The sequence below is a fragment of the Syngnathoides biaculeatus genome, chromosome 11 (assembly GCF_019802595.1).
Source record: "Syngnathoides biaculeatus isolate LvHL_M chromosome 11, ASM1980259v1, whole genome shotgun sequence".
Classification (NCBI taxonomy): domain Eukaryota; kingdom Metazoa; phylum Chordata; class Actinopteri; order Syngnathiformes; family Syngnathidae; genus Syngnathoides; species Syngnathoides biaculeatus.
Window position 1 is genome coordinate 12,081,029 of NC_084650.1, and position 23,057 is coordinate 12,104,085.

Consider the following 23,057-nt stretch of genomic DNA (forward strand, 5'->3'; position numbering starts at 1 on the left):
AAGACAGAGTATGTGTAGGAAGGATGCAGGCTGACTGACTCAACGTACCAGTGACGTACCCCCCGCCCCCCCGTAAAACCAATAAAACTCCATTTGATTTCATCAGTTTACTCCGTTCTATAGAGCACGTTAATTCGCTTTGAGCTCCTTACCCGATTCCAAGCGGAACACGAGGCTCCACGTAAACCCGGGCTATTATGCAGTTTCAATATTTCGCATACATTGTTTCAGTGGAAAACGGGATCAGCTGTCGGTCTTGTCTCGCTCTGCCGGTCAAAATCGGAAACGCGAAATCTCGCCCAACTTCCCCGCGCCAGTGTTGATTTTGGCCGCTCCGCTCCCAGCGAGAACGGATGTCCAAATTTGATTTGCTAATATTTGTCGATCCGGTGCTAATGTAGGCATTTGTCTCCCTTATGGCGGCTGGAGCCGCCAGAGCACGGCGCGTCGCGTTTGGCTCGGAAGCAATTAGTTACGTCACGGCCCGGATCATGGCAGCTTATTTTTGAAGGACGTGTGCACACGGAGAAATAACTTGAAAAGTATGTGAGTCGTTGCCTTCGCTTGAATATTTCAAGGCCGCGCGCTGATCTGCGTTCAGATCACCGGGACTGGATTTACCTCGCAGTTTTTAAGAATCTCTTTCAAGACGCTGGTGTCAAGAATGCAATTTACGTGCCTTATCCAATATATTTCATCAGACACGCTAATGCCGACGTCAGGGTACGCACCGTCGACGCAAACTACTCCTACAAGGGCAACTGTAAACATAATAGTGTCATCATCTCTCCACGGTTTTGCCTCCTTGGCGATTGATGCAACACACGCGGGCCGTTCTGCTCTTCATCCGCCTCACTTTTCGTTTCATCCTCTTCCCGTTACCCGAGCTCCGGAGGAACCACTGATCTCCTTCCAGCGCGATTTACGATTCTGTGATCTGTGTCGTTATTTCTTACCTGATGCTCTTCAAAGGCTCTTCAAAGTCCTTCAGCAGAGGAAATGTTTGCGGAAGACATCATTTATATTCCGCGCGTTGCTGCTGGAGGAGAAGCAGGTGTTCTGCATCTACGCGCTGCCATTGTGGGGATTTCTCCACGGGGGAGTGACAAGCGGCGTTATTCCCTTTGATTTAACATGCCGTGTTTGTGCGTCTTTTCAGGCTTCCATTGAGGAGAGGCTCAAGCAGCTCCAGGACGCACACCGAGATTTTGGCCCGGGATCGCAGCACTTTCTATCGAGTAAGTAAGACGGGCATCAAACCTTTCGCCACGATGTGTCACCTGTACTTCTGTGTATAGAAAGACACCAGTAAGAAACTACAAAGTAAAGTACATCAAACCCAACTTTACACCCTGGAGCGTGCATCGGCGCGTCCAATAGCCTCCACCTCAGCACTAACTGGTCTTACCCGGCCGTCCCCTACAGCGTGCCCCAGGAATTCAACCTGGGCCTTTCCAAACTCGCACTTTGCGAGATGGACCGTCGGTTTCCCTGCCGACAGTCTCTCGAAGAACTCCTGAATCCTCTTCCATGGCGTAAACGATGACATCATCCACGTAGGCTTTGATACCTTCCAGACCCGACGTCACGTTGTTGCCGAGCCGTTGGAACGTTCCCGGGGCGTTCCTCAAGCCGAACGGCATCACTTTATATTGATACAGTCCGTCAGGTGCGACGAATGCCGCCATCTTCTGAGCACGGTCAGTGAGCGGCACCTGCCAGAAGCCCTTTAGAAGCTGAAACTTACTCCCGCACGTAGCTTGACCGAAGGTGATCAATGCAATCGTCCTAGGAGTCAGTTCGTGACAGTGCATTGACAGTTTTCATGATAGCGCAGCAGCGCCAACCACCACCACCACCACCACTTTGTAAAGAATCCCTCGCATGTAATTTGACCAAGGCAGAGTAGTTGAGAAAACGTGTAAAACGTGCAACGTCTCAGTCGATAAAAAGTTGCCAGGTAAATAAATTTGCTTTCAAATGAGACGGGACACAGACTGCAATGATGCGTTCAACAGATATGTCGATTGGGGGGGGGGGGGGGGGGGCAGAAATGGATGCGGTGGCAATTCACACATAGCTAACCTGATCATGTGCAAACTGGCTGATTAAATGACTTGTCGAGCTCATGTTAGCTTGCTGGCTAGCCCTTACCCTTTGAAACATACCTGTGAGGAAATGAGCCGGGATGTTGTAATTATATGACCGTAATGAAGTAATTAATGCTAGGAAAGTTAGTTTTTTTTCCTCTTGAGTGACTGATGAGTGTCCCAAAATTCAGACCAGGGAGTCCTCAGGTTAAGACGGTCTCGACCCAAGACGTTTTGACTTTACGACGGCTGTTCCCCGTCCGCCATTTTGTCCGGCTAATCCTCGTCCGTGTTTGTATCTTCACATTTTTTGCCCCAAAGAAGAAAGTTGTGTCTTCTGGCCATGCTTCTGCAGCCAAAAGAAAATCCATTACCGTGGAAACAAAGCTCAAGATCCGAAAAAGATTGGAGAAGGGAAAGACGGAAACACCACCGAGGCTTCAGTCGGTCGACCGTGGTGACAGTTATTCAAGACAAAGCCCGTATTTTAGCGCGCGTGAAGGGTTCCGTTTCCGATGTCAATGATCACAAAACAAGGTTCTTCCGGCACTTCGCAATAGTTAAGCACGGCCTCCCCTTCTTCTTCTTCTTCATCCACCTCTCAGCAGTATTCCCAAGTACTTCATCGTGTTTATTTCAATGTATTTCAAGCTGAAAACAACTTATTTTGATGTAAGTTCTGACTTTAACGGTGGAATCCGACTGAAGTCGAATTTAGGAACGGATCTCAGTCGTAGACCGACGACTCCCCGTATTCAACTTGGCAACTGGTCCAACGTTGATTGGCAGGCCTTAACCAATGACATACTCGCGAAAACTGCTAAAGCTGTTGAATCTCGATTGCCACCCGTTCGTACAAAACCTCTGGTACAACCTGTACATCGAAACTAGATGTTTATATGATATATAAAAGAACATGTTTTCATTTTCTGCGTTAAAATCCATCGTTCCTGTTTTGAGTCAGTTAGGATGATCCTTTTCAGATTTCTCGTCTTGTTTTTTTCACATGATGTATGTAATTGCAGTATTAACGGTATCAAGTCGAGAATGAGGGAGTAATTCCACACAGGTGGCGCAGACGATTGGTTCTGTTTGAGCGGAGCAAGAATGAGGTGAAGAAGCATCTTTTGTTCGAGTGGAGTTTGGCGTGGCGAGGCTGCAAACTGTCGCAGCTCTGCCGTATGTTTTGGTGGGAGCTGCCGGGTCTGTCGTCATGTAACGAGAAGCCTCCCCCGGCGGCGCCCATCGCATCTCGCTCATCGCGCTCACTCGAGCGGAGCTGGACGGCTTGTTTTGTTTTGTTTAATCTCGTCTCTTCTTCTCGGAGCCGCCGCTGTGCAGGCGACACGGAGAAAATGCAGGGAAGCTGAAACGTGTGATTTACTCTGCCCCGTTTAGACTGAGATGAGGCGCGGTGGCGTGACCGAACGGGAGTCCCCCGGCTGCCCGCCGCACTTTTTATTGCTGTCGTGCTGCCTCGCAGATGCCATCGCGGCGGTGGAAATAGCAGTGACGCTCGGCGCGCTGCGCCATACTGAGATGTCTGACTTTGTGGCGCTTTTGTCATCGTGACCGTATGCCAAGTTGGCTACGAAGAGGGAGGGGGTGGGGGATTGCTGCAGAATAATTCATGCTCCTTTTCTCTCATATTATTCATAATAAATTTGAATTAGTTAAATAATTACAGAAACCATGTAAAAATCTCCGTTTTTCTGTTCATTCTACTATATTGAGTACATTATTTAGCTAATTATTAGATGAGATGGGTGACACGTGAAACAAAGAATTTCCCAATTTTCAGTTAATTATGGAGAAAAAAAGATGGAATAGTTCATTTTAATAATGCCACAATCATACATGCTGATTTTTCATTTTATTTTTTTACTCATTACAAGATACAACACAATAATATCATACAATTATTCTCAATTAGTATAATATTTGCAAATAAAGTAAACACATTTGAATGTAAATGCGAAATTGTGCATTTTAGAAATGTTTACTTTTAATATCCATAAATAATTTGACCAATAACTTGTCGATTTAATTTTAAAAATATTTTTTTGTATATTTTATCAATTTATAATATTTTTGATTACATTTCATTACCATAAAAACGAGAACCGAAAAGCAATTGTAAAAAAAAAAAAGTAGGGAAAAAAGATACTTTTTTTTTAAACCTTTTTTTTTTCATTGTCAAAAAGTAACTTCTGCATCCAAAAAAAAAAAAAAAAAAAAAAACCTAAATAGATGGAACCGTTTCTGGACTGTTGTTGCTGCAGCTGCTCAGTGACTGGGCTAAAAAAATGTTTTTGAGCTATAACTCCTGCATTTTGGGCTGAGCGACACACGTTTAGTTTTCAAACTATCCATCAACCCATTTTCGGAGCCGCTTATCCTCACGAGGGTCACACCCTGCACTGGTTGCCAGCCAATCGCAGGGCAAATAGAGACAAACGACCAGTCGCACTCACAATCACACCAAGGGGCAATTTAGAGTGTCCAATGAATGTTGCATGTTTTGTGGATGTGGGAGGAAACCGGAGTGCCCACCCGGAGAAAAGCCACGCAGGCACGGGGGAGAACCATGCAAACTCCACACAGCGTGGGATTTGAACCCCGGTCTTCAGAACTGCGAGGCAGATGCTATAACCAGCCGTGTAACCGTGTCGCCAGTTTTTAAACTAATTATTAAAAATTGATATGTACTCACAGCGTTGAGTTGGATTTGCATGTTTTTGTCAGCACCGTCGGCATCTCGAAAACGGAAGCCCGTTCTTGGCTGGCTGCCCTTTTTTCTTGCCTTTGCTCAGTTTGAACGTGCGAGACGCACTCGCAGCTGAGGCCTTCAACCCTTTTGTCTTGCGTTTGTGCTGCCAAAGTGAAGTCGAGCGTGACGCTCGCGGCTGTCACGGAGACGGACGAAAAGATGCCCTAGCAGACGTGGAATATTCTGGCCCGTTTTCATGCTTGAATTAAAGAGACAGTCATTTTTATTGTTTCCGTACTTTCGGCACTTACCGAACTCTTAAGATTAAAACTCCCTCGGATTGAGCAGAATTTTGGGTACAGCTCTTGTGTCAAGCGTGCCGCGTGAAATTATTCAGATTCATTTATTCTTATTCAGCAAAAATTGAAGATTCTCAGCAGTGGGCGGCACGGTGGCTTAGCTGGAAAGTGTTGGCCTCCCAGTTCTGAGATCCCGGGTTCAATCCCGGACCCCGCCTGTGTGGAGTTTGCATGTTCTCCCCGTGCCTGCGTGGATTTTCTCCGGGTGGGCACTTCGCTTTCCTCCCACATCCCAAAAACATGCAACATTAATTGGACACACTAAATTGCCCAGAGGTGTGACTGTGAGTGCGGCTGTTTGTCCCGTTGTGCCCTGCGATTGGCTGGCAATCAGTTCGGGGTGTACCCCGCCTCCTGTCCATTGTCAGCTGGGATAGGCTCCAGCACTCCTGCAACCCTTGTGAGGATAAGCGGCAGACAAAATAGACGGATAGATGAAGATTCTGAGCAGCGTTGTTGTCGGACTTCTTCGCTTGTCACGCGCTGTCCATGATGAACACGTGTTCAGACACGTCAGAACTTTTATGTTGTATTTTGTGTTGTTGTTGTTTTTTTTTTTTATTGTTATTGTGTTGGACTTTTAATAATATTGTATTCTTACTTCTGATCTTTACGGAGCCCCTAAAGGGACATTGGAAAAAGAAAAAAAAAAAACGTATTGAAAAAAAAAATAAACTTACTTGTTTTTCTCATTGTAATGAGTAAGTTATTCATTTCAATGACAAAAATAAGTTTTTGGTTTTTTTTTCAATACGTTTTTTTTTTTTTTCCAATGTCCCTTTCGGGGCTCCGTGGATTTGTATCCGACACACGCACAAAAAGCATCCTTTAAATCTACACTCTTGTTTTTTTGTTTTTTGTTTTTTTTTTTTTTGGGGGGGGGGTTAGGGTTATATGTTTACGAATGAATGGAAACTTTCCGGATCGAACCTACTTTGACGCGTTGCGAGTCGACGCCTTTCGTTTTGCAATCTGGCGACCGAGCGAGAACGCCGCTTTCTGTCTGTATTCACATAAAGGTCAGCATAACTGGCCGCAGTTCCAAATATAGCTCACAAGCCCGCTGATTGCGCTGAATGCAATGCACGCCCCCCCCCTCCCCATCTCACTCCACCTTATTTGCTTGTAACACGTAAAGACAACTTTTCGTGCTTTGTCTGCCCACGCCAGAGCCGCCCTGCCAATAAGGTCTGAATGGACAAGATTGTCTGGGCGCGATGTCACGGAGGCCGTCGTGCGCCGCGGCTTTTCGAGCACGGCGAGCTCATCGCGCTGTCCATATTTCTTGTGTGCAGGTTCAGTGCAGATTCCATGGGAGCGTGCCATCTCCCCTAACAAAGTGCCGTACTACATCAAGTAAGTGCAACGTCACAGTCACTCGCGGCGGTTTGCATGCATTCCTGGCAGCAGAGGAAGCTGAATTTAAAAAAAAAAAAACAAGGTTGTGTTTTTTTTTTTATTGTTTTGATTTTCGGTTGAACTACTTCAAAATGATGGATCTCTGTCAAGCCCACTGGTGTCTGAAGCCAATTGTATTTGTTCTCCACTGGTCTGCAATGACTTCAAGGAGTAGTTACGGCAATGCAAACTTCTTAAAAGGGGATCTGATCTGCATGATAACCGTATTACATTTAATTTCTGTCACTGAACAGTAAAACCTCAATGAAAATGCCAAATGATCTGGGAAATTTGAAAGGGAACGTGGAATGTGTGTATCCCGAGTTTGCATTGGGGTACAACGCGCAGAGCGACATTTCGGGGTCTGCGCACCAATGAAAGAAACAATCAATCAGAAAGGAAATCAGGACAGCGAGCTCACGGTGTACGACGCGATAATTAGCAGAAGTACGGGTTGATTCTGTCGTGTCGGGTTTGGTCACGGGATCTTCGAAATGCAATTGCGAGGGCACGTATGATGTCAGTTTCAGTCAACATGGCAGCCCCCTGAGATTGCCGCAAATGGATAAATTACTTACGATGCAATTTGATCCGACACGAGAATGGCAATAAATTGCAATGAATAAATAAGAAGCGAATCGGCAGCGTTGCGCGTCTGCGTCGCTCTGACTTCTCGCGAGGGTCCCACGTGTCTCTTGATTTGCTCTCATACTGCTATTAAATCCGAGCATGTTTGTCCTTGTAAAATAAAATAAAAAAAGACTAAAAAAACTGAACTTTTTTTCTTTTTTTTTTCATCCTCATTAAATTGTGCAAGCGGTCTGGGCGAACTGCACTTGAAGTTGCCGTTACAAAGCGAGATCAATAAATGATTAGGAGAGTAAATCTGTTGTGGCACTGCCAGCCACTCGGCTTCTTTTGAGTGTGGCATACTTTCGCATTTGTGCCGTGTTTTTTTATGCTGTCGACGATGAATATTTATACGTAGCACTTTTTTTTTTTTTTTTTAAAGATAACCCAGCGGCCCCTGTGCCTAGAACAAAAACACGCCAGAGATGTCTTCAGATTTAATACCCTTCAAACGTGGAGTAAATTGCCTGGAGAGCGCAAAGACATAAGACGGTCGCGGCTCTCTTCAAATCCAAGTCCCCTATTTAATTTAAAAAAAAAAAAAAAGCAACAACAAACTTGTATTTATCCTCTATTTGTTTTTCTTTTTAATTGCCGCGATGGCTTTAGTTGTTTTTGTCAGTGTTTGCAGTTTTACGTTTTTAACGGGAAACACTTAGTCTTGCCTTTGCTATTCAAATGCACCCGATGAATGTTTGAAAATGTGCCCCTTTTTTCTCCTTTTCCGCAGCCATCAGGCGCAGACCACATGCTGGGACCACCCAAAGATGACAGAACTCTACCAAGCACTTGGTGAGGAAGATGCTGCACTGGATTCATAAAAGTAGCAAATACAGTAGATAAGATCATGTTTATCTTACTTTCAATGTACGTTATTCATACGCGTTTACCGTAATTCCCGGCCTACAGAGCGCACCTGGCTACAAGACTCACCGAGTACATTTGTAAAGGAAATACCATTTGGTACATACATACGGCGCAGATGTGTAAAAACTGAAAGTGAACCACATTGAATCCCACATTGAAACACAAATTATTTACAAAGAAAGACGGCGCACAGAAAGAGTTTAACGCTAGTGCGCGAACGCTCGGGCCGTCCTAGACCTAGTGCTAACGTTAGTGCGAGCGCTAGCGCTGTGGTAAAGGTAGCGCTAACGCTAAGAGGGCCGGTTAAATTAAAACTTACCAGTAAAAATCACTGAGACACGCCAGTAACACAGCAGCAACACGCTAGCACAGCACTAACAGGGCCGGTCGAAGTCACTTCCTCGGCACATATATTCCACCGGTCTCATTCTTGCCTTTTCCGCTCGAGTGCCCCCTTGGGGCTGTTAGGGAAAAAAATGCACAAATTAGCCACATCACCGCATAGACGGCAGGGTTGAAAGCGTGTGAAAATAGTCGCAGCTTGCGCAGTGCTAACGCTGGCACAGCACTAACTTGGCCGGTAAAAGTCACTTCCTCGGCACACATATTCCGCCGGTCTCATTCTTACCTTTTCCGCGCGAGTGCCCCCTTGCGGCCATTAGGAAAAAATGCACACATTAGCCACATTACCGCATAAAGCGCTTGCAAAAAGCTACGGCTTGTAGGCCGGAAATTACGGTAATACAGATGAGGCGGCGCAGTGGTTCAGCTGGAAAGCATTGGCCTCACAGTTGTGAGGTCCCAGGTTCAATCCCAGCCCCGCCTGTGTGGAGTTTGCATGTTCTGACCCGTGCCTGCGTGGGTTTCCTCCGGGCCAAAACATGCAACATTTGGGGACTCTAAATTGCCCCTAGGTGTGACTGTGAGTGCTATTTGCCCTTCGATAGCCGGGATAGGCTCCAGCACTCCCGCGACCCTCGTGAGGATAAGCGGCAAAGAAACTGGATGGCTGTGTCTTTTCGTGACTAGGATTTCCGTCATTTCCCGCTGTTTACGTTTCTGCGTGTATAAACGGTGGCGGTGAGGAGACATTAAAGCAGCCGGTGAGTCACGCACCTCCACCGGACCTCAGTGGCGCCGGCGTCACGTCGCCTTGAGGCGAGCTTAGCTTTGAGGGGCGCGAGCTGCCTTGTGTTGTTGTTGTTATTATTATTATTATTTTTTTTTTTTTAAACCTCAGGGATCGCATCTCTGATGCGCTGATTGCCTTTTGCTTAACCTTTAATTAACTGTAATTAAACGACGTCATGCGTCGGTGACGTTAACGTTATTTGACAAAACGAAGAGGGATGCACGCAAAAGGGACGCCGAGACCTAACCGCTGGTGGCATCTTGCACCGCCGTGATAATAAAAAATTTCTGTCTTTGTCTCGCCCGCCAGCGGATTTGAACAACATCAAGTTCTCGGCGTACAGAACGGCCATGAAGCTGCGGCGGGTTCAGAAGGCCCTGAGACGTAAGTTACGCTGGCGCTGGTTTCCAAATCCTTCACAAAAACGCTAGACCGGTGGTGTCAAACTGGTGGCCTGCGGGCCATGCGCGGCCCCCTGAAATGATGTTTTGTGGCCCCCACCTTACTATGAAAGTTAAATGATAGTGTGGCCCTGAAGTTTTATATCAATGGGACTTTTACAATGATGTGCTCGGAGCTGTCGAATCTACCAATCACGGTGGGGTTGTGGCTCTCGGGGGGCGTGACATCGACCACGCTTGATGCAAACGGAGAAACGTTGTTCATTGAGTGAAAGTTACAGTGGTGTTGCCGGGGAGGGTTTCATGAGTAGTTTTGCACACAACTTGTTTACACCGACTCCCTTGCTAATCTTTTTCTTCCTAAAACACAAATATTTTTTTTCATTTCTCGTTTAAATTGCTCGCACGTGCGCCGAGGCTGCTGCCCAGCCTCGGCTAGAATGCGTCCGCAGCGGCCCCCGACGTGAATTCAGTTTGAGGCCACTGCGCTAGACCTTTCTATATCTAAAGGCTTCACTTTACAAGAATAAAGAAAAAAAATGTACGTCTGATCGCTAATTTCATGAGGCACGATTCAACAAAAATTATGATGATCTGATTTAATTTCGCTTCAATTTATTTACTAAATCTTATTCTGGAGGTGGTCGACGGACAAGTTAATCATTGTATTTTCTGTAATTGAAGAGTGAGATCAATATACAGTTTATTAAATTTATTCATTGTTTTTCATCCGTCTGCCAGCAAAGTTCTGGTTTAAAAAAAAAAAAAAAAGCTGTGGGGTCAAAGGTCATTCTTAAACATGGCTGAATCCACTTGAGCAGACGCTATGAATCTTTCTGCACATCAATTTGCATACTTACTTAAATTGTATAATAAGGAGAAAATGTTTTTTTTAAAAACAAAACAAAAAAGAGCCCAACTTTGTGTAGATTACAGACGGCTTCACAGGCTTTGAAAAGCGGCGCTCGTCTTCTGTCGGGCTCTGCGGGGTTTGCTTTTGATACCTGCGAGCTGCCAATAAAGTTTTTCTTTTTCAACAAGGTTGTAGCGTACATTCAAAATTATTTTTTAGCATCACAAATCTCGTCATATCCAAATATGTTGAATGTACGGCAAGGCTCTTCTGCTTGTCACTATACGTCGCTGGCACAGATTGATGAACGAAGAACTTGAGATTTTTGCACAGAAATGATCATTTCTACAATTCATTCATATCGAACTAGTGTTTTATTTTTGCCTTCAGGGTCCAAGAATTTGCAACTGTTACTGTCGCGTTGCCGTGTTTACAAAAAACGCGTCTTTCCCGAAACGTCGCAATCGCTGAGACCTTGCGCTAACAACGCTAACAATGTCACCAAAACTGTGAATCAGCATGTTTTTTTTTACCTCGGCCGTGATCGGGGTTTTTGGTTTTTGAGTCATAAACGACTACAGTCATTAATAATCAGTGATCAAATCATTCAGAAACAAAAACACCATCTTCGCATGGTACTTAACCCTATTAATTTGCACATTACTTGTTTCTTCGAATAGACGCAGGGAGATGTGAAACGATTGATTGAATTCTTTTGTCACAGCGGCTGGGTGAAACGATATCTCGTGATAATGCGCCACCGCTAATCCGCTACGAGAAGATCTCCTCGAGAATGAGATCTAGTAGTGTATACCCATCGCTCTACTTTGTTTTTTGGAGCGCTTATTCTGTGCGTTAGCGCCACGCGCTAAAAGTCAAGCGCTATCGAACGCGCTCCTAAGATTCAGCGGTTACTCAGTAGCGAGTAATCCGAGCCGCTAATTGGCCCGTTCGACTCGGAGGGGGGAAAGGTAATCAGGTTGTGCTGCGCGGCTGAGCCCGTGAATATGTTCCGCTTCAGGGTCGAAGCCCTCATTACGCGGACAGATCATCTTTCACGGCGAGGCCGAGAAGTAATGTTTCCAAATGGAGGCGTTATCGGGGAGGAGGGGGCCTCGGCGCTTCTGGGGGTGATGCATTAAAAATACTGCGGCGTCATGACTTTTGCAGTGGCCGGACATATTCATCACGCGAAACTAAGTAGCAAAAGCTACGTTATGATGTTCGCTGCTGTCCGTGTGCGTGATTAAGGCATACTCAAACTCACGGGCAAGGAGAAATGACTCTTGCCCCTCACTGTAAATCTATTGCACGCGATTTTGCTTTGAATTATGAATTTTAATTGTTTTTTTAATAATCAGATTCACAACCACGGAAAAAACTAGACCTCATATGCTGAAGATTGTCTTTTGTATTGAATCAAAGTTCTCCAACTTTTGGGGTCCAGAAATTGCTGAAAAGGGAGACATTTTGCAAATACAGATGCAATTAAACATAAATGCTACGTGTATTTTTATATATTATATAGTACATACATTGTGGAGAATAATGTCCGTGTTGTCATTACAAATGCATCTTTTTTTATATATATGGATATATATAAAAAAGATGTTGGGCCTGAGTCCGTATTTCAAGTTGAAAAGAACATTTTCTTGCGTTAAATTTTCCTATTTTAGGAGAATAAAAAGCAAAATGTCCCATGAATTTTAAAAAATGCAACTACGTTCCCCCTTCTATTCCAGAAAAGATTTTTCTAAATTGCCGGTCTGCGAAAACATCTTTTATGCGAAAGCCCTTTTGTGGTGTAAAAAAAAAAAAAAGGTCTGAGGCCGATGTCCTGCGTTGGAAAAATATCAGCGACAGCATCAATGAATCGAATTGGACTCGACCTTCAACACATCATAGCGGGCTTTAAATCCTTGACCCATTCGACTCCTTGTAGGCGATGTTGCCACAATTGCCTTTCAAAAGTATCTCGGGAACTGAGACACAATTTAAAGGATACGAGCTCGACATGACGACATCAATCGTAGCTTTCGCTAGGCTAATGCTGCATGGAATTTAGCATTAGCATCCCAAGTTCGTATGTGACAGGAGTATTAACGTCGTCAGATTTTATGTTGAATACGAATCTTAAATCCGTTATGAAGGAAACATTTTTATTTTTCGTTTATCTACAACAAATAGTCACACATTGCTGTATCTGCAGGAAAAGGACGGAAAAGTCACGGAAAAACTCGATCGGGGGCGTGACGTAGAACGTTGTGACGATAACGTGGATCCCGTAGGAATACGCTAAGAACGCCGATGAATTTTTCCATAATTCGAGCGATGAACGTTATTCTGAAGGGTCCCACGAAGACGGTGAGGAATACGAGCTTTACGAAGGCATTAACGGTTATCAGTTTGAGCCAGTTAGACAGCGCACACGTTCGAATTCAGGCCTTCGCCTTAGCTAGCGGTGAAGAAGCCGACACAACGGTCTCACCCATCGTGGAGGAAATGACTCGCGTTAGAAATTTCGACTGGTGAGGATCTTGTTTGGTTTATTTAGTCAGAAACTGATAAAGAGTGAAGGCTTCGACATTCTGAAATTATGCAAACGGCGTGGATTTAGTCACTTGGTACGCGACAACTACTTTGCGTGTAAAGTGCTTATTATTGCACCACAACACACACACACTAGCCGATAACGTAGTCTTAAGTTGGTATATTTCCACAAATAAGGATTTTAATGAACGTAATCCATTTAAAATGTTTATTTGAGAGCTATTGCTGGTCATGACTTACTTCACCATAAATGTAATTTCACGTGGTGAACTGATGCCATAACCAGACAGTACCCAGACCCGTTTTTGTCACAATTTTCCCAAGATGTCATGAGCAGAACCGCAAAACTTTATGCTGAAAGTCGGTATCCTGTCCTTTCGTTTGGGCTCTAAATGGTTAAAACACAATTGACTCCAAAACAGCCCATCCCAGATTTTGTGATGTCAGAGCTCCGCCCACTAAATGAGCCGCTTTGCAGGTAAGAGAAACGAGGTCAAAGTTCGCAGACTTTAAATCATAAACACTTTATTTACTTTTTACTATATACTTTTTTATGGAACAGTTGAACATATATTTTCGTCTAGATGAGCTCATTTACGTTAGAAATGACACATTCCATACACTTCAAACAATTGTACACACCCAAAATTGTGGCACGAGCGTGAGCCAGGGACGATAATCTTCAATTAAAGCGGACCTCACATGAAATACTGCTCGCTCCATAACTCACTGTCACTGTCATGCCCTCAGTATTGTACCAAAGTCAGTGCAGAAGAATCCATACATGATACATGATATGAACTTTCTAGTTATGTGCTGGGAATCATTTCTATATTCGAGATGGGGAATAAACGGTCGTTTAATGGCGTCTTACCGTCGTGATTTGCGACGTTCCCTTTCACGCTATTGCTTGGCCTACGTTAACCTTCGGCCGGTTTCTCCTCCGTAGCAGACCCGCACATGACTCCAAGTTCTTTCCCACATTTTCTGTATTCCGGGCCTTGGTTCTGCGCACAAAAGAATCTTTCGACCGCTCGCCCTCCTTGTGCCGTTGTCGGCTCTCTTTGGTCTTTGACTCCGCGTCGTTAGAGGACTTAATTGACCGGTTGTCTCGATAATTGCAGTCACGTGACTGGTGAGTTGTAAAGAGCGCATCCCTAATCGGATCTTCGGCGATTGTGTCCTTATTTCTAACCTCGGTATCGATCGGGCCAATTGTAGCGTCTCTCGACGCGCCATTAAAGTAGTTGAGTGTCACAAACAAACAAAGGTTAAATCAGCGGTTTTTATTTTTAAAGGTCACTAAAATGGACGTGTGCTCGCGTTTGAAATTGAAATTATACAGTGAATAGGTACTAAAAATACACATGCGTCATCGTTATCGCAACAGATTATTATTACGACAGCTCTTTGGACAGGCAAAAATCCGATGAGGATCGATAGATTAACTCTTACCGCCACCGGAATATATACTTTTGTTGTGTTGTTGTTGTATTTTTTTTTTTTTTTTTCCCCACGGGAAAAGATTTTTCACCTAGCTTCATGTTCGTTCAAAAGATAAAAGATTGTGGCCTTGTGACATCAGCGCTGAGGGCGGAAAAATGCCAACAAGTCGGAAGTCGGATAAGTTTAGGCAACTCGCACTTGAACCGAGTATGTATATGTGTGTGTGTGGTATAAATATAAGTATGCGTCCCGTTAGGTAGTAGAAAGCGTGATGTTCAACTGGTCAGGATCTGCGAGACGAGCACATGATTTCAACAGATTTTAATTTCCGGCCCGTAAGGCGTGACACGCTTTTCCCTGCGCTTTATGCAACTAATTTGTGCATTTTTTTCTAACGGCCACAAGGGGGGCACTCGAGCGGAAAAGGTAAGACTGAGACCGGTGGAGTATATTTGCCGAGGAAGTGACTTTTACTGGTATGCTTTTTTTTCTTTTTTAAATTGGCCCTGTTAGCGCTGTGCTAGCCTTAGCTCAGTGATTTTTACCGGTATGTTTTTTTTGTAACCGGCCCTTAGCGCTGTGCTAGCGTGTTGGTGCTGTGATACTGCCGCATCTCAGTGACTTTTAAGGGTATGTTTTTTTTTTTTTTAACTGCCCCTGTTAGCGCTGTGCTAGCGTTAGGATGTTTCTGCTGTGTTACTGCCTGCCGCGTCTCAACGATTTAGGTATGTTTTTTTTTTTTTTTTTTTTTTTTTACCGGCTCTGTTAGTGCTGTACTACCATGTTGCTACCGTGTAGCTGCCGTGGCTGTTTTTTTTTTTTTTTTTTTTACCGGTATGTTTGGTTTTTCTTAACCAGCCCTGTTCATGCTACCATTTTGTTGCTATGTTAAGCTAAGATAAGGTATTAAAACTTTGAAAACGGTTTCTGTGTACCGTCTTTCTTTGTAAATATCTCGTGTTTCAATGTGGGCACTTGCGGCTTTTACACACGTACGGCTTTTGGATGTACCAAATGGTATTTCCTTTCCAAACGTACCGGGTGAGGCTTATAACCAGGTGCGCTCTGTGGGTCGGAAATTACGGTACTTTTTTCCCATTTTAACTGTGAAGTCAGTGCGATCCAATACAAAGACAGCGACAAATATTACGCTTTGTGTGAATCTTGGAGGAAGGCTCTTTATGTTCTGGGGTCGCTGCGCAAAATCTGGCACAGTCTCGAGTCTCTGCTGGGTACGATGAAATCCCGAGACTAAAAAGGCTTTCTGGAGTTCAAAGACAGATTCTCCCATCCCGTTAAAAATAGTATTTGTAAGAAGAACAATGGTTTATTCATTTTCACCAACGCGAGGGAGTAAAATTTCTCAACGGTGAGCTGCTGTTAATCACAGGAGGAAACGTTCCAGACCCATCAGCCATCAGTGAAAATCCACGACATAGGGAAGACCATATTCAATAGTTTCACGTAGTTTTACCCTTTGCACATGCTTGATACATTTAACCCCAATAAAACACACAAACTTGGAGAAACACCATTTTAAAAATATTCTTTAGCGTCTATTGTAACTTTCGCTAACAGTTCACCAAATAAGAAACAAAGTATTTTTTCTTTGAGCTCTTTTTTTAGTCACTCCCATTTGAGGTTGTCTATAAAAATTTAAAAAAGAGAACAAAACACTGTACACTATATTTAAATGGGAAACCAAACAATATCATTTCACCTAACGAATGTCTGGTATCCAGTCACTGTCGAGCACCGAAAAATCACGCGCGTGAAATTTGTTACAAGTAGAAATATATGGATATTGGAAGACATTGTTTAATTTGTGTAGTCTTGACCAATGTTCCCTCTAAGCTGCACCACTGCGCAATTGCGCACTTGTCGCACACTCAGCGCGCATGAAAACCGATCCAGCGCCGTGAACCAAAACCTGACTTTTTTTTTTTTTAAACGGACACACACCGTCTCTGCTCAGCCTACTTCTACTTCCTAGTTTACCAAGCACCACCCCCCTCCGCTCTTAAAGGAGTCTACTCATAATTACAAACAGAACCCACACCCGCAACTTTATATCTGCGGGCATGACTGACCACACCCGTACATTTTTCAAACGTGAGTGACTGCTGGTATCTTTATGATAACATGTAATCTGAATGCCATAGACTGGCTAACGCAAATTGAGGCACGAACAATGATATAGTCGGGGTCCGCTGGAGTTACTATTAAATGTTCGTAAAAAGGCCAAATCACATTTCTGTACATTTTCCTGTGGTATTCTAATGAACTATTTTAAGTGTTTTAATGTTTTGTATGTGTCTGGTATGCGCGTTTTTGCATCCCCAGTGGATTTAGTGGCGCTGAGCAACCTCACGGAGGTGTTCCGGGGGCAGGAATTCCTCGAAGCGGAGCACGTGATGGACGTGGTGGAGATCATCCACGGCCTGACGGCGCTCTACGAGAAGCTGGAGGAGGAGAGGACCGTCCTGGTCAACGTTCCGCTCTGCGTGGACATGTGTCTCAACTGGCTGCTTAACGTCTACGACAGGTGCGGCGGTCAACGCAAAAAATAAAAAATAAAATTAAATCCTCAAGCAATAGCCCGAAAATAATCAAGCAAGTCAAGTCGAAGCGCCACCAAATTAAGACTTGTAATGACGAGCCGCTTTTGGCCTTTGATTGAATTGCATCGAAATTCAACCAAAATGTCAAAATTAAAGAAAAAGGCCATTGACTGATTGAATGATTCTGAATCAGTAAATATTGGCATCAAATGATATTATTTAATTTGAAAAGAAATAGATAAAAGCGGGGCGGCACAGTGGATCAGTTGGTAAAGCGTTGGCCTCACAGTTCTGAGGACCGGGGTTCAAATCCTGGCCTCGCCTGTATGGAGTTTGCATGTTCTCCCCGTGCCTGCGTGGGTTTTCTCCGGGCACGCCGGTCCCCCCCCCCCCCCCACATCCCAAACACATGCAACATTAATTGGACACTCTAAATTGCCCCTAGGTGTGATTGTGAGTGCATCGGTTGTCTGTCTCCATGTACCCTGCGATTGGCTGGCGACCAGTTCAGGGTGTACCCCGCCTCCCGGCCGTTGACAGCACTCCAGCATTCCCTACGACCCTTGTGGGGATAAGCGGCTAAGGAAATGGATGGATGGATGGATGGATGGATAGGTAGATGAAAGCGGGGCGGAACAGTGGATCAGCTGGAAAGCGTTGGCCTCAAAGTTCTGAGGACAGGGTTCAATCCCGGGCCCGCCTGTGTGGAGTTTGCATGTTCTCTCCGTTTCTGCGTGGCTTTCCTCCGGGTCCTCCGGTTTCCTCCCACACCCCCAAAACATGCAACACTAATTGGACCCTGTAAATTGCCCCTAGGTGTGATTGTGCGTGCGTCCGTTGTCTGTCTCTACGTGCCCTGCGATTGTCTGGCAACCAGTTTAAGGTGTACCCTGCCTCATGCCGGTTGACAGCCGGCTCCAGGACTCCCCGCGACCCTCGTGAGGATAAGCGGCAAAGAAAATGGATGGATAAAAGCACAAACGGGGAAGAAAAAAGTAATGTATTTCTTTAACTGAATTCAAATGATGATTTTAAGTCGAACGACTGCCTTATTTGGGATTACCACAAGATGTCAAATCAGGCCATTAATTGGGAGTACGTTGACTTTGCGACAAGCCACATTAATTAGCCTCCGTCAGAGTCAATAAGATCTTGAGCACATAGTTTTTAATTAAGCTTTTAATGAGTCGCGACAGCTAACACAATAATAAGACGCGCGTCCCCGCCACAGTCGCTCGTCACCATGCGAGCGTCTTGCGAGCACAAATATGACACCTTTTATGTCAGAAGGCATAAATAAAACAGCAGTTATTATTGTACACAACTATCGAGTGTTTGTAAAAAGAGAATAACGCCGCTCGAGCGGATTGAGGGTCTCGGTCGCTTTGTGCGGAGACGTCCTTAAAGCGCCACAACACAAGGAAAACTGCAGTAGTGCAGGGGATCAATCTTGGCTTCTGAGACAAATCCTTTGTCACGCCAACTTTCAAGCTCACATTCTTGCTCCTTTTTTTTTTTTTTTTGTCTATTTCTTGCCGTCTCCAAAGAGTCGAGAAAACGAACGCCGGCGTGGAGACGGAATCCCGTGAGCGTTGTAAATTCGGTGGGATGCTCTTAAGTACTCGCTGCTAATGAGACATTCAGAGACTTCAGTCTCTGCATAAATTGCAGTAATTGCTTTTGGTTTTCAAATAAATAACACGAGTGGCTCTGACTATATTGTGGATGTGCATCTGTGTCTTTTTTTTTGTTTAAACTTTAGTTGTACTGTTCATCAGGGCTTTAAAACAAGATGAAACCACTATAATCCATCATTTCATGAGCTGTTTATCCTCACGCGGGTCACGGGAGTGCTATCAACCCTGAAATGGTTGGCATCCAATCCTCGGGAAAATAGAGACAAATGACCAGTCCCGAGGCCGGGATTTGAACCCCGGTCCTCGGAACTGTGAGGCCAACACTTTAACCAGTTTCCGCACCGTGCCATCTACCCCGATAATATTATACTTATTATATTTATTGTAAGTACAGAGAAGGCCAGGAGGAGCTACGTTGTGTCTTTGTAGAGTACCAAGAGAAAAACTGTGGTACTGCATGTGCAAGTCTGGTGTGGCGGAGAAATATGTTAGGATAGTACAGGACATGTATGAGGGCAGCAGAACAGCGGTGAGATGTGCTGTAGGTGTGTCAGAAGAATTTAAGGTGGGACTGCATCAGGGATCCGCTCTGAGTCCCTTCCTGTTTGCGGTAGTAATGGATAGGCTGACAGATGAGGTTAGACTGGATTCCCCTTGGACCGTGATGTTCGCAGATGATATTGTGATATGCAGTGAAAGGAGGGAGCAGGCGGAGGAACAATTCGAAAGATGGAAGCACCCACTGGAAAGGAGCGGAATGGAGATTAGCCGAAGTAAAACAGAATATGTGTGCGTGAATGAGAGGGGCGGAGGAGGAAGAGTGAAGCGATAGCGAAGGTGGACGACTTCAAATACTTGGGGTCAACAAATCAGAGCAATTGTGACTGTGGTAAAGAAGTGAAGAAACTGATCCAAGCGGGGTGGAACACTTGGCGGAAGGTGTCTGGTGTTCTATGTGACGGAAGAGTCTCCGCCAGGATGAAGGGCAAAGTTTATAAAAGAAGTGGTGAAGACGGCTATGATGGACGGACGAGAGACGGTAGCACTGAAGATGCAACAGGAAGCAGAACTGGAGGTGGCAGAATGGAAGATGTTGAGGTTCTCGCTTGGATAGGATTAGAAATGAGCTCATGAGAGGGGCAGCCAAAGTTGGATGCTTTGGAGACGAGGTTCGAGAGAGCAGACTTCGATGGTTTGGACATGTCCAGAGGCGGGAGAGAGTCAGTATGTTGGTAGAAGGGTGCTGAGGATGGAGGTGCCAGGCAAACGAGGGAGAGGAAAAGGTTGACGGACGTTCTGAGGGAGGACATGAAGACTGTGGGTGTCACAAAGGAAGATGCACGAGATAGGCTTAGATGGAAAAATTTGACACTCTGTGGTTACCGCTAACGGGACAAGCCGAAAGAAAAAGAAAGAAGACATTTATTGTTGCAGTTGGCTCACTGATTCTGATTTTGCGGCCTTGACTGAGGTCCGCTCTCGTCTTGGACTTCCGCGTCTCGTTCCATCAACTGCTTATGTGTGTGTTATGTTATGTGTGCGCACAGCTTTTAAGAGCGTCCCGGTGTGCAGCAGCAGGGTTGAAAATGGAAGCGCCGCAAGACAGAGTGTGTGCGCGAGAAAGGGCACGACAGCCGGTTGCCTCCTTATGTGTCTTTGAATATGTGCAAGCACGGTTAATGCTTCTCTTTGACTCCCCATGTGACTTTAATCATCCAAGGATTGGCTGCCTCGTGAAAGGCGACCTCACTTTTTTCTCTCCAACCCGCATCCATCGGAGGAACACGCAACCGGGGAAACGTGATTTCATTATATTCTCCCTTCCCTCTGACGTAAGGGGTTGATCTTCTCCCTTCTTCGTTTCTAATGCTCATATGATGAGCTCGTCGCTCCTTCAAATTGCCTCTCGTTACGCGTGAGGAGATCTTTCGCAAACTACGAAATCCCAACGGACTCGCCGTGAAGAGCAATGTGGTCGTCGTTGCCCTTTTTGCACTTTAACAGAACCTTGTTAGCAGAATAAACAAAACGCTTAACCGTTGTCATCGTTTACACGCAGTACGCTCGTGAGAAAATGACAACATGACACACATAACTAACGCGCAGAATTTTTTACAGCAGGTTTGAACCCAAAACCGAGCAATTTACTTGCATATTTGCATACCCGGAGTAAAATGTAGGCCTGTTTACTAGCACACAAAGCTGTCACGTGCCATCGGTGCGGGGGGGGGGGGGGGGGGGGGACCCAAATGCAGGACTCCGAGGCAAAGGCATAATGTCCAGTGGGTTTTATTGCAAAAGTAGCGTCTGCACACGGCAACACAGTGCAAACTCAAGGAACTGGCAAATGCCCGTGACATAAACTCCAACATAAATACATGGTCAATTTACATGTCGAATGCGTAACACATGTGGCGAGTGCCAGAGGTGGCGCCGCCCAGAGCGGTGACCAAGCCAAGCCCCTCCTGGCAGCGCTCCAGCCCCGTTCATGACACACTCTGAACGCCTTCAGTTGTTCTGCCTGTCATCATACAGTACGTCACTCAGGTGGAAAAGTTTACCAAATCCAAGGTTACGTTTGTTTCTCAGTTTCAGTTTTGCTCGGTGTATTTATTTTTATGATTAATTTGATCTATCTATGCTAGCGGCGTTTAGCGACAGTTCAATGTTGTTGGCCTGAGGTCCAACAAACCTGTGTATCCAGCTGTTGCATAAACACTTCATGAACAGAATAAGTCATGGCACCCTGTAAATTTTCCAGCTTTGTGTTCAAATAAACTCGACCAGATTGCCCCCTTAGTACATTTGTGACTAAAATGAGACAAGATCATGATCTCGGTATTCATACTTTTCATGATATTATTGTTTGGGGAGATATTTCTAATGTGAAATACGAAGACTGGAAAGCACTGATCTAATCATTCCTCTCCTAAGTAAAAGTTGAGTCTTTCACGAAGCTCATAGCCTTAAACGTCTTTATCGGGATAACGATTTGCAATCCCTCCGATGCAAGATCTCTGGTGCATAAACCGGCTGACTTGGAAGTCACTTTTATGCGCCGGAGATCTTGCAGTGGAGAACAACAGACTCGCTACGCTTGTCTCACGTTAAGCGAGGAATGAAAGGCACTTGAAAGAGGGATTTGGTCCCAGTCTCCGCTGCTGGCGACGGTTCCTAGCGGGCGTAACGGATGCTCGCGGAACCGATCGTGCATAAACAAGCAAAGAGTTGGTAGAAAAAAGAGGGGAGCCTTATGCCGCTGCAGCGTGATTATGAATCCCAATCAAGTACGGGGCAGGACGTGCCCTAGTGTAAGATTGCGAGGGCGAGACTGGGTGCTGTGCCTTGCCAAGTCGACCGTGCCTTCTTGTTGCCTGGGAGTCAATCCGACGCCGCTATCTTGCTAGAATTGACACTACTTGGTGTACTTCCACTCAATACTTAAAGAGAGGGGGGGGGGGGGGAAATTCAGCATGCCAAGCCGTACAGAAATTATGCAGACTGAACCAACTTTCAAAAACCGTTCCACCCTAAGTGACTGGGGTAAGACGGATAAAAATGAAAAATATATATATAGTTGAGTAGAACTGCTGCATTTTTCTGTGGCATAATCTGGTGTTGGCAAGAACTGCTATACTGTTCGGAACTTAGGAGCGACTAAAGCTCGCCGCACACCAAACGATGCTGCCTAATGCAAAGGAACGGCTGTGTGGGGTAAGGGTTCTGCAAATGGTTTTGCTGAAATTTGAAATTCGAACAGCAGGGAAACGGCGTATAAAAATCGATTTAAAAAAAAAAAAAAATGCTTCTGGTTACTAAGCGTAAGCGAGACCCAGCCTCGGCGCCACCATGTAATAATCAAGCAGCGCATCTTTTGAGTTGCATTGTGGGATGTGGCAGACATTTTGGGCAGGAAACCGAGATCTCGAAAGCACGGAGCTAATGGCGCTCATGCGACGCAAGACAAAGCAAAGATTGTGGGCTTCCGTAGATTGCTCGCAAACTGAAAATAGTTTGCAACTTGTGGGAATGTTTTTTTTTAAATAGTTCCTTGACCAAATTGTTCATAAAATGGGTCGTTCCTCAACCGAGGTTCCACAGGATTTGTACGTTCTCAGACAAGGTCCGTTGTGAGTGACCCCCAAACCTTTGAACGCTCGTCTTCGTGGCTCCAGCTCTCATCTGCGTCTGTACTTGTGTAATCATATTATCCGCGTGGCACAATTCCTCAAGTCCCCGCAGTGTCTTTAGCGAGTGCGGATGTGTCACTAATACAATTTCACACCGTTGCACTGACCTGTGCCGTCCCGCTGTGACCCACGTAATTCACCCACACTTTTTTTTGTTCCTCGCGGCGAGCGGCGGCATCAGGAACGCCCGGCTACACGTCGCTCATTGTACTAAGCCTCGATCTTTTGTTCCT

General features: G+C 45.2%; 1 protein-coding gene across 8 annotated transcripts in view; it reads left to right on the plus strand.

Moving 5' to 3' along the window:
• drp2 (dystrophin related protein 2) overlaps positions 1-23,057 on the plus strand; it is a 144,429-nt gene that overhangs the window by 75,502 nt on the left and 45,870 nt on the right. For all 8 annotated transcript variants that reach the window (XR_009797219.1, XR_009797217.1, XR_009797218.1 and 5 more), the window contains exons 8-12: positions 1,160-1,238; positions 6,455-6,515; positions 7,918-7,979; positions 9,496-9,570; positions 16,780-16,981. Coding sequence is in view for 5 of the 8 variants with exons in the window: in XM_061835708.1 (XP_061691692.1) it covers positions 1,160-1,238; positions 6,455-6,515; positions 7,918-7,979; positions 9,496-9,570; positions 16,780-16,981 (479 nt within the window). In the remaining 3 variants the exon portion in view is untranslated. The remainder of the gene's footprint in view (positions 1-1,159; positions 1,239-6,454; positions 6,516-7,917; positions 7,980-9,495; positions 9,571-16,779; positions 16,982-23,057) is intronic.